The sequence below is a fragment of the Cyprinus carpio genome, chromosome A11, assembly GCF_018340385.1.
Source record: "Cyprinus carpio isolate SPL01 chromosome A11, ASM1834038v1, whole genome shotgun sequence".
Taxonomy (NCBI): Eukaryota; Metazoa; Chordata; class Actinopteri; order Cypriniformes; family Cyprinidae; genus Cyprinus; species Cyprinus carpio.
In genome coordinates, this window is record NC_056582.1 from 11,438,179 (window position 1) to 11,450,845 (window position 12,667).

The following is a 12,667-nucleotide window of genomic DNA, read 5'->3' on the forward strand; positions in this document are numbered from 1 at the left end:
CATTGAGGAGTAATTATGCTCGGCTCCCAGAAGGCCGAGCCAATCAAATTGCCAGGGCGGCCTTAATCGATGATGGACAGACTATCTGCGGTTACGTAACCACCCAAGTCATCAAAGAAGCGCTTGGGTTGAATTGGTTTTCACCAACGATGACTGCAGCTGGAGAAGTAAGATGTTTAGATTCCGCTATCACGTCTGCAATAAAAGAAATCGACAGCGCATTAATTTTAAAAGACGAAACAAAGAACCGCAATCAAGGGAAGCCATTTGTCAATGGGAAAGATGTGTTTGCCGTCCTTCCAACGGGATTCGGCAAAAGTTTAATTTATCAGCTGGCTCCGATGTTTTTCAAGCCAACGTAATGGGTATCGTCGTGGGATGAAGTTCATTCATTTACAAATGGTAAGATTTAATCTGACTGTCTGACTTAGAAAGTAACTCATAACAGTGACATGAAGCAAATGTTGTAAAAAATATATTGTACCTAACGTCACTTACTGCGTTGCTCTGATTGGTTGTAGGTCTATCCAATTGAGTGCAAGAGTTTTTTTTTTTTACTGGTTCGGTTAAGACACGCCCATAATTCAAGTGCAATGGAGCAGTATCAGACTCACATTCTCCCTAGAATATGAGTATGACGAAGTCAGGCTATCAAAACAGACGTCAGCGCTGTACCTGTTTAAAGGAGCCGTGAACCAGGAGGAAACATTGACCGACACAGTCTGTGCGCCAAGGAAACCTGCGGAAAATTTACTTAGAAGTGTTTTAGAAAACACTAACTATTTTGGAAACATCGTAAAGTGTAGTTAGAGAGGTTTATGAAATTAAAACACAAGCAGATGAGCGCAAACGAGAGGATTAAAGGGAAAATATGTAAAGAAGATGAGGAAAACAATACAGGCTAATTAGAGAAGCGGTCGGAGTGGGGATTTCATTTGCTCAACAGCCGGACAATGGCTTGATTTGGTTTTTTTTTTCTTTTTTTGGGCTGGAAAACAAACCCAATACATAACAGACGAGAAAAAAAAGAAACTTTACCGCGTGTGCGTGGGATATTTCATTCTATGAAACTATTTCGCTTTCTTGTCTGTCAGCGGAACCACCTGTTTCTGGACGGATCTGATTGATTCATCATGTCCAAAGTGGTACAGAAAAAGAATCACTGGACCACCAAAGTTAACGAGTGCACGATTTCTAAGGACGCCCGCGGCGAGCTGAACGTGCAGCTGCTCGGCGGAGCGGAGAACGGGGAGTTCGCCTACATCGGACACGTTAACGGGAATGCCGTACTGTACAGACATGGGAAAGTGTCCGAGGGGGAATTACTGCTGGAAGTGGAGACGCTCTCTGTCTCTGGATTGCCGCTGTATGATGTGCTGACAGTGATCAAGAACTGCAAGGGACCGATTAGGCTGAAAACTGTGAGACAAGGTAAGAAGAGTGCCTTAATCTCACTTTTGTTTGTCCCCTGTAATGCATTTTCTGTAAACAAATTATTAAGGAATTGTTTTCCAAGTACCAGCGATGCATGAAAATATTGCATGATTTACCATTTGGGTGACTTGGCTAAGTAGAGAGAGGCCTAATTATTTAGTTTTAATTATTTTGTCATTAGACTGCATATATATTTGTATTTACACAATATTTATGTTTGCATATATATATATATATATATATATATATATATATATATATATTATTAATTTGATTTTATAGTTGCCATAGCTGCTGCTAAAATTCACAGACAAGGCCAAATTTTAATGGGTCAATTCACACGACCTGGGTTTTGCGTCCTTGAAAAAAAGGGCCTGAGCAGCAGTATTATTACCAATTTTTTTTTTAATATTTATGTCGTTACATTCCTGAATTTTTACACATTTATTTTCATCTTTGTTTTGGACTGCATGTAATGCATTTCTCATTTACGAGTGAATGAATCTCTTTTCTTAAGCATTGTGAAACTTTTTGCCCCAGGATAAGTCAAGTTGAGATAAAAGTAACTTGACAATCCATTTCGTGGAAGGTCAGATATTCTGAAGACCCTTTGCAGATGCTCTTTGATAAGTTTAAAGCATGACTCACTAAATAAAATCACATGTGTTGCCGTTCTTCACGTCATTTATTTCGCTTTAATCCTTTATGAGGAGTAGTAATTCCCAGGTAAAGGCACAACAGACTGTCCATTGTGCTGAAGCTGTGGTGACTCCCCACAGGGCTCTGCCTCATCACATGGTTTGAGTTATGCTGCTCTCCCCGCTCTGTATACTTCTGCCTATTTCACCAAATGACTTCAGACAATATCAGGAAACCAGCCAATCATCTCGGACTGCATTCCCAGAGCACTACTGGGCCCAGCTCCAGCTCTCTCTCTCTCTTCTTCTCTCTCATACACTCCGCATATATATTCTGGTGTTGAGTTTCACTGTTTATAATCTATCATGCTGTCTGGGAATTTTTTGTCGTAACCAGTCTTAATTATGAAAATGTTTTTGGCAACAAATGCCATCTGTTTCTGAGTTTGTGAACAAAGTCTTCATTTTTATTCTTTTTTGTCTTGAACAGGCTGATGATCTCAAACTCCCCATGCTTTAGACTTGTAGGATGAATTATTGATATGAAATGCATTAAGCTGAGCTTAAAGTGAATTTTGCGTGTTTCAAGACTTCATACGCTTGTGTCCATACAAGCAACTGTGGGTCTTCATGCCAGTTATGTGGCCTTTTTCATTTTTGTGGGGCATTATTATTTACATTGTCTTATTATGATCTCACAGCCCATCCATAGCCTTCAGCACAGTTAATGCAGCACACAACAAAATCATTTATTAAACTTCATTGATTTTTACATTAATACTCTCAGTCCTGTGGTGACCTCATTAACAGTCTGTGCCCTGGCGGCTCTCTTTGGGGGTAATATGTAATAGGAATACCTTTCAATGCTGTTGTATTGATTGATGGAATAAGCCTCTTACTCTTGAGCTGAGAAAAAAAAATTAAATCGTCAATGACACGATACTCATTTTTTGTTTAATTTACTAATTTATTTAAAAATGCAATGCAGTTTGTATATACAATGCAAAATGTATAAAGCGAAAATTAATGGGCATCAATGAAATGCTTTGGGACACGAAAAAGATAGACCTTTACTTTTGCATATCTTTTTTTATGTTACTTATTTTTTTTACTAATTTATTTAAAAGTTTCAATTAAAAAATGCAATGCAGGCTCTAGTTTGTATATTTTTGTAATGAACAAATTCTGACATGAAATCGAGTCCTCTTTGAAGAGCATCTTGAATCGGTTTATGTACTTTATAATTTTAGTTCTTTATCATTCAACATAAATTTTAGAGATTTTAACATTGACTATTTTATTGCTATTTTTTATCCATTAAAAACATCACAGTTATTCTCAGGTAATACACACAAATCCAGTCCATTAATTAATGTCTTGTGAAGTGAAAAACTCTGTTTGTAATGAACAAATTCATTATTAAGAAGTTTTTAATGAGTCCTCTATCCATTAAAGCAAAATCCATCAATTACTAAATGTCTTGTGAAGTGAAAAAATCTTCCGCTTTGTTTTCAAAATACTCGAACCGCTTTGTAATGAAACTCAAAAGCTTGGTAGATTATTAAGAAGTTTTTAATAAAACATCCAAAAAAAAATCATTAAAAAAAACCTCTAAACAAAACATCTATCCATACAGTGAAAAAGTCATCTTGTCTGAATTAGAAGAGAAATATGAACAGATCAAGCGAAAACAGTCCAAAACTGACAGCTATCGTTAACTGACAGTGAGAGGGCAACAGGGAATGGAATTTATAACTTGTGGAACAGTCCAAAACTGTTTAAACATGTCTGTGTGAGAGGGCAACAGGGAATGGAATTTTTAACTGGTGGAAGCATTATTAAATTCATATTTTGGCCAGAAGCCATAGGTTAAAGTCGTGTGGATTACTTGTGGATTATTGTGATGTTTGTATCAGCTTTGTTTGGACTTTTTTTCTCACGGCACCCATTCATTGCAGAGAATCCATTGGTGAGCAAGTGATGTAATGCTAAATTTCTCCAATTCTGCTCTGATAAACAAACAAACTCATTTACATCATGTCCAGACTGGCTGTTGATTTGTTATCATGAAGCATTTCACAGCAGGACAATTTATCCTGTATCAGATTTCTCTAAACAAATGCTGGTCTTAGATCAGTTTTCCACTCTGAGCTGTTTTCCAAAGGGGTGGAATGACACACTGCTCTACATCTCTCTGTCTGGGAGCTTCTGTGTGGGATTTGACACTGGGCTGGATTAGGCTATGCCTGGGGAGAAAATGCATTTGTGTATTTTGCATGTCCCCAGCCTCGGTTTGCACAGGGATAATTCTAATCTATCCTAAACCAATATAAAGGGGACTGTGAAATGCCATTAAGCCAGTGGTCAGGGGCTACCATGAAGTTATTTAGTGTCTGGATTAAATCAGGCTGTCGAGCCTGTGCCCTTACTTTCTGCATGCATTTCTATTGTATGCACAGTCAAATTTCAGTCCTGCTGCATTCCGCATTGTATATCAAACACAATTCCTTTTCATATATACATATTGTAGGCTTTTATATGGCCGGCTGATAGATTTACTGCGGTGTAAATGAGCTGAAGGGAGGGGTGGAAGCCTCAGTGGGTAGATTTCATGTGGAAGTGTTTATTTCCTTTTCCTTAGTTCAGTTTAAACATCTGTGTTCTTCAGGAGAAAGAGAGGAACATACTCTGCTTCCTATCATGGTCGGTGAGTCAGGACAACTTAAAACAATGAGGAAAGCTACCCATTCTTTCAGTGCCCCAAGAAAGGAAAGAGCAGTAAAGGAGTAAATGAATGAACAAATGATCTCAACCGCACATTTTGTGCATCCACCTATGGTAATGCACAAAAAAAATTTGTATACTAAGATACAACTGATTAAGGTGTAGCACGTACTTCAGTTAAGGTCTATGAGATATTTATTGTATAAATAACAGCTGAACATTTTTGGATCAGTACTACATGAGGTCATGACGTTGAAAATGACAGTTTTATATAGTATTGTGGTTCTCTAACAGGGGCCCGGGACCCACTTGGGGGCCTCAACAAACTTTCAAGGGGGCTGCAGGATGACTCAAAAATATTTAAGTTAATAAATGAATATATTAAAATAAAAGGAATCATGTTTATTTTGATTTCCCTCAATAACTATAGTTTTTATTAAACACACTGTTCTTAAAACTTCTGGAGTCACAAAATAAATTGTGGTTCATTAATTTAATATCACTGCTCCGAGTTTCTGTTAGTAAACATTTGAAAACAAGCAGCTTTGTCATAATTACAGCAGACATATTTGTGTTGAGCTTCGCGTCAAAAAAGATGAGAACCACAGATTCAGCTGAAGCAATTTAAAAGCTGTTGTGAATCAAGCGTTGACCGTGTCTATAAATGGTTTTTGAAGGCAGAGAGGGATCCAGCTGTTCTGATAGTGTTCAGATCGGGGATGAGGAGTTCACTCACTTACCACAACACCAGGATCCAGGACACAGAGTTTTACTCCGAGAAAATTTTTACTCCAGACCTTTCCTATCCAAGCATGATGTTGTGGAGCACAAATGTGTATGACAGAGTGTTTTTCTTTGCAATGTGGTCAGTTAAGTCCATTGACAAACCTAGCTGAATGTTAAAAATACAAAATACAAAAAATGTTTGCTCACTCAAACACTGATGTTTTTATTAATATAAGTGGTAACTAAACGGAATCGCTTACACTAATGTTTGTATTGTATGACTGTACCGGGGCAAAAACACTTTTTCCCTCAAGCTATGTGTTTCCACAGGGAGAGCTGTTCTAATGGGGTCTTTTGGCTTACTGCTGCTGGTGTGACACTACTGACCTGTGGAGGATGCCGTACAGAATTTCTTATTTACTGATCAAGTTGGATGTTACTGTGTCAGTTTCAGAGAGCATTTCTTCTAGGGAACACATGCTCATGTGATGTGGCGCCTCTGCTATCAGACTCACAAAACTTATGTTGCCTTCTTGCTTGACACTTGAAAAGCTCTCCTACATTGTCTCATTCATGAGATGGAACAAACTGTGTTAATTATCTGACTGTTCTGTTTCTTATGAATGTTTCCACCTCAGAGTACATAAAGAAAAGGGTAATTGCTACTTTTTCCTTGTAATTGTGACTTTGTCACTCAATATATGCTCTATATAATCGTGTATGTGACGAATAAAAATCTTGAATCTAAAGAAAGTTTCTTACAATTGGGATAGTTTCTGGGCAGTCGTGGGCTTGGGGGACTGTGTGTTTCCACAGTGTGTGTGTTCACTACTCACTGCTGTGTGTGTTCATTTGGATGGGTTAAATGCAGAGCACTAATTCTGAGTATGGCTACACGTCACTTTTTTCACTTACACTTTCTTATTTTAATCTTTTAATCTGACCATTATTAGTTTCATTTTTTACTCTTGAGACGGAAATGGGCTTTTGTAGTTTCTTTCCTTTTATAAGAGTGTGTCAGTGTTGGAGATCATAGTGTTTATTTCCATTCAAGCCCAGGTTGCCAAAGAGATGAGCAAACATTCAGCTGAATGTCAGAGACTCAGGGCTGGTGTGTGTTCAGTGATATGTCAACAGCTTACCTGTCTCAATAGTAGCTTCAGGGGAAGGCCTGCGGTGGCTTTTTTATTTTTAACTCATTCTTATGTTACCCAGGCACTTTCTCTATGTTCTGCTATTGTTTTTTCTTTCAGTTTAATCTGAGCTTAAACAGCACTTTTGTTTATTGGTAAAATAATCATTGCAATCCTATTCACAATGCTTTTGTCATTCTCCAGTTAGTGATGCTGCCCCACATTTTACAACATCACAGTCAAGGCGTCCAGCAAGCCATACAAGTTTGGTCAGTGCTTATCAGAGATTTTAGAATTTTTTTATGTTTCTGGTCCTGTTTTCCATTAATAGGCACAGTCTGGCTGGATTGGCAACCAGTCACACAAGAACTGAAAGGAAGTGAAAGATTTGTGTTTTCTGAATCAGCAGATGCTTTGAAAGGCAAAGAAGCCTGTGGTGAGTGATGGCTGTTAGAACATTTCACTTTTGCTGGATGGCTGAATAAATCAGCGTCTGTCAGCTATAAATCTGTGAATCAGTTTCAAAAGTTGTGCAAGAGTTTCATCGGTTTATATTAAACAGATTTATAGCTAAACACTGGCCTTAATTGCTGTCATTCTGACACATGGAGCTCTTGGATAAGGATGAGAATTGCACAAATTTAATGATAATGATGCAGATTCAGTGAATGGTTGGTTTTCTAATTTTGAGGAAGAAAGAATACACAATGATTGAAAACCTTTTTTTTTTACATTCACAATGTCTTGATTCCCAGCTTTGCTCTGGGTCACAAACTACAGACTTTGACATTGATGAAAGTTGGAAAAAACCTGGAAAGCATCTCCTTTAGATAATATTATACTAAGTGACATCTGTGGAGAGAGACTAAGGTTAGCACAGAGAAGCACAATTTGATGGTTTCTCCTGCAGGAAGAAACGTTGCAGAAACATACTTGCACACATCAGATGTTCTGATCACCCATGCATATCCACAGCTTTGCTGTCGTTGCCCTCTTTTCTCAATGCTTTTCAGAGCAGTCTCTCACACATGCAATAAATTGAACTTAACCTCAGGAAAATTCTGGCCTTTTTGCAAATCTTCAGCGGTTTCCCCATATTATAGAGGTCACTAATTAGCGTTTTGTGGTTCATATACGAATGCCGTTGTCTTGCTGAGAGTTTTAATGAATTATTCTTATATATATAATTAGTATAGAATTCTTTAGAAACTACTACTGCTGGGACTTTTGGGAAAAATACTTTTGCTTTGAGATTTACAGTAAGTATTCCATGTAGTGCACATTGCTTATTTCATTTTGTAGCATTCAAGCCATATTGGCTACTAAAACTGGGTTAGATTTGATTGTTTGGATTATGCTGTGAAAGAAATGTTCAGACTGGACCTCTTCGAACTTTAATTGAATACCCCTGTTATGTTCGGTTGGATTATGCTTCATCATCCCAGGGTCTCTGGAGAAGTTGCTATGCGTCCAGCACAATGTGTTTTTCCAGCACAGTTCTGTTCAACCGAAGCCCAAGGGTCTGAATACACAGATCTCATTAAAGAGGAGGCCCTCAGCTCGTACGGCCTTATTACTGAAAGAGAAACTGCAAGAAAAAGGAGTATTGAGTGTCTCGCAGAGTTTGGAGGGGGTCAGACAAGTTCAAGAGGATTTAGACAGGCTTTTATTGTCAACAATAGCAGACAGAATGCACACTGCGACCCCGGTGTCTGATAGGGTCATCCTTTGGTGCTTTCTTTTTTTGTGCATTTCTTGTTGCTTTTCATCTAAGAAAGCCTTGAATGAGCTAATCATTCTGCTCCTGCTCTTTTCAAGTGATTTCATTCCAAAATGCATTATTCCAGAGATTTAAAATGTACATTTATGCAGTCTACATGTATGCATTAAGTTCATTGTAGACAGTCCCAAAATTATTAACTTGTTTCCTTGGGGTGCCTCAGAAAATTCTTGTCTTATGGATTTCAAAATCGTTCTTTAGTTTTGTAAAATCAGCACTGTTTTAGCTGTGTCTTGCAGTGTTGTTTTTGTTAATTAAACTATTAAATCCGTTAAATAATCTGTAAAATAAAATATAATAAATATTAGATGAAAAACTTTATGTAAAAAGCGAAAATTAGAAATGTTACATTGGCAAATACTATTTTTGTAAATAAACGTACTTTAAAAAATTACTATTTCAGTCATTCTAGTTAAAAATGTAGCTGTTTTTGAAATTCATTTCTGAGTTAATTTTTTTTTTTCAACGGTTGAAATTTAAGATTAAGTACTAAAACTGCTAAAACTGAAATGAAAATAAATTATAGCTAAATATGAATATTAAAAAACTTACAAAAATGACAAAAGCACATAACCACACTTACCAAAATTAAAATGAAATCTGAAAATATAAAAGCTAAATATTACTAAATAAATAATACTAAGAAACTAAACATTGTATTTTGGCACGGGTCTTGCTTGAAAAGGAATTTGGTTTAGAGAGACAGAGACTAATGTTTCAGCAGGAGGTACTTAAACACCCACCCAACCACATACACACCCACCCGTGGAAAGATGCACCCCACTTTTGGAAGGAAAAATGAATCGAGCAATTAAATTTAATAACCATGTGTTAGTATTTACAGAAGGAAGTCAGAATCTCTCCCACAACAAACCCTCCCGGAACATTCCACCTCCGATATAAATAACTTTTTCTGCACATTTCAGTTATTAAATCAAAGAAATCCAGCACTGTGATCCCTTCGTTCCCTGCTTGTTAGTTATTCTGGTTTTAATTCAGTTCTCACAAACTAACATGCTGTCCTTGCTTTCCAAACAAATCAAATCTAGGGTTTGAACTGTTAAAAACTCCATCTGCTAAATAACCGGCGTGATTCGAAACACTTGTTGTGCTGAATGTAATGACTGAAGCATGTTGATGCTTAAACCATCCTGATGCCTTTTGTTAGCGTGTTTATGGTGGGACGGGGGTCTGTTTGACAGTATGCAGCTGTGGAGGTGAGGCTGCCATATGTTTACAGTAGGATTGATCCTGACAGCGAGGGCCACTGTACGCGACATCTGCTGTCATTGTTTCCCATCTCTGTTGTCTATGAAATGAGGGACATCTTGTACTAATTTATAATGTTGGATTCTGTGCAGTTTTAGTTTCCTCGTGAGTGTCTTATATTGCTGTGTGTGTTTAAGAAAGAGAGTCATACTTCTCAACAACACCTTTTCTCTGGCTGTCCACACACACACACACACACACACACACACAAGCAGATATTGTCTGCTGAGATCCGTCATCTCTGGCTATGGTAACCAAAGTCATGGTGTTGTGATTTGAGTGATGTTTATGTGACCGTGTGAGCACAGTGCCGTCCCCAGTTGAAAGGGTCAGAATCCGTCATATTCTTGCTCATATTCACACACACACAAGCAGATATTGTCTGCTGAGATCCGTCATATTCTTGCTCATATTCAGTTTATATCAACTGTATAGCAAAATTCCTACCAATGTTGTCATACACATAGTCCTACTGAATTCTCACTTCTACTCTGTTCATCTTTCTTTCTCAAAATTCAAGGCAGAAATTCGTGAAGTCGAGGGTGGCACATTTAATGTTTGATACTATTCTTAACCCTTCAATTTAGCAGAGTCAGTTTAAATTAGGCCCTGATTTACTGCCATGGCCTGTAATTGCCCCAACAGCTTTTAAGGAGGCCATTCCTGGAGTCTGGTAGCACCTCTCTTGCTCTCTGTGGATGGTTGGGCGGGAATAATTTATGCTATGCAAAAGGGCTAAAGTTGCTTTGTGGTGCAGTTGGCGTTTCTTTCTGTCTGTTTTTCATTTAGCAAGGTTTTTTTCTCAGTAGTGGCAAGCTTTAGACCTCTTCTCCTTCATTACGGTGGGAAGGAAAACAAAGTTGTCTTTAGCACCTCTGAGAGGAAGGGAGGATGAGGCATGACTAACCAATTCTCTCCATCTGATGCTTTTTTGTGGTGGAAAAAAAATAGTTCAGACTTTGAAGTTTTTTTTTCTTCTTAGGTCATTGACAAAGACAGAGAATTTGTGATTCTTGGGAGTCACTGGGTCAGGGAGTACATTTGCACATTTCTTTAGAGGTCATTTACATTTGTGGGTTTTTTTTTTTTTTGTTTGTTTTTTTACACTAATCACTGGGTCAGTGAGGTTTCTCAAAAGTAGAGAAATACATTAGAAATTAATCATTTATAGCTGCATACGAACGGATGGATCCAGTTCATAAATTGGATTGATTCACTTCTTATATTTTGGTCTTTTCCTCACACAAAGCTATTGTAGGACTTCAGAAGACTTGAAATGTATAGTTGTATAGACTTCTATAAAGCTCTTTTTGTCCATTTTGGAGCTTGAGGTGGTCATTGTTTACTATACTGCATGTCATTGTAAGGGTAAATTTAACAGCATATGGTTTTGGAATGACATGAGCAGAAATATTATCACAAATTTAATTTTTTTAATAAACTATCCTTTTCACTAAACTATCCTTCTCACATTCTAACCCCTCTCATAATTTATCCTCTATCAATTTGTTTGGAGCAGTTTACCTTGAAATCATCTCATCTTACAAGGATAGGCTGCACTGCATATACACACACACACACACACACAGACTCTTTCCTACATTACCTAATTGAATCAGTCCTGTTGCTAGGTATTTCAATTAAATCTCTCTATGGAGCGCATTGTCCTCATTTAAATAGTGCAGACTGCAGCATCTCTCCTTCACTTTCATTCAGCCTTTCATTTTCGCTGTCCCCATCACATAGCCTCCTTCTATATTTTCCTTTAACTTTAGTCTTCCTTACCCTCTTGCTCACTGGCATCCCCCTTTTCACTCACTATACATCTGGGTTAACGCATTACCTCATCTGTTCAGTACATTCAGAGAGGACTCTGTTGGAGATGTGGCTTTTGGCGCTTTTCCACTGCGTGGTACGACTCGGCTCGGCACGGCTCGGCTCCGTCTCTGTTTCCACTGCAGTTTAGTATTGCTTTAGAGTGGGCGGGATTATTTACATGTCGTTATAGTTGTGCCGCCTCTACTGCCACGACTCCTAAAAAAAAACTTTTTCATTCCGCATCGCCCCATACACTGGTCCACCTCGGCTATCAACGAGAGGAACGTCTGTACTTCCGCAACAGTCAACAAAACTTTTTGGTTGTTAAAAAAAAGGTGCACTCGTTCAAAACAGCTGCGTTCAATCCTTCGCTGGCTTTGCTGATTTAAATCTAGCGGTTCTTTTGTGTTTGTGTCGCAAGTTCAGTGACGCAGCTAGTGACGATTCTCTCTGGCCAATCCGTGATCAGCAGAGTTTACGCGTCATGTTTTTGTAAAAGTACGGTTCACTTGGAACCTCAGCCGAGGTGGTACTAAAAACAGTACCATGTACCAGGTACTGTAACCAGTGGAAAACTCCCCAAAAATGAACCGTACTGAGCAGTACCGTGCCGTACCATGCAGTGGAAAAGTGCCATTAGTGGTTAACATTGGGTCTTGGTGCTCATATGGGAAATACAGGTTTGAGTCCAGCCTGCATTGTGCTCATATCTCATTCTTTTTTAGAGCTGTGGCCTAGCATTTATTACATGTGTTCCAATTAGCATTATTAAGATAATTTCATAGTTTTTATTAATATTTAGATTTTGTTTTGTATTTTTATTTTGTCCATTTTCATTTTTAGTTAAAGTTTTTTTTAATTTTGATGTGTTTTGTCATTTTTATTATTATTATTATTATTATTATTATTATTATTTTTATTGTTTTATTTTTTAAAAATATGTACAGTATATATGTTTTTTTTTGGTACATTAATTGAAACTCAATGAAAATGAGAAATGATTCCTTGGCAACTACAATATAACAATACATTTAGGATTTTTTAAATATTTTATTTTATTTTAGTTAAAGTTTATTTTAAAGTAACAAAACATTTTAATGGTTTTATTTTTTAGTTAACTGTAATAAGCCTGGTCATGTTAAGCT

General features: G+C 37.5%; 1 protein-coding gene across 6 annotated transcripts in view; it reads left to right on the top strand.

Annotated features, from left to right (window-relative positions):
* Positions 1-655: 655 nt before the first annotated feature.
* LOC109108296 (membrane-associated guanylate kinase, WW and PDZ domain-containing protein 1-like) overlaps positions 656-12,667 on the top strand; it is a 124,921-nt gene continuing 112,909 nt past the window's right edge. For all 6 annotated transcript variants that reach the window (XM_042766237.1, XM_042766240.1, XM_042766238.1 and 3 more), the window contains exon 1: positions 656-1,431. In XM_042766237.1, coding sequence (XP_042622171.1) covers positions 1,134-1,431 — 298 coding nt within the window. In that variant the 5' untranslated portion in view covers positions 656-1,133. The remainder of the gene's footprint in view (positions 1,432-12,667) is intronic.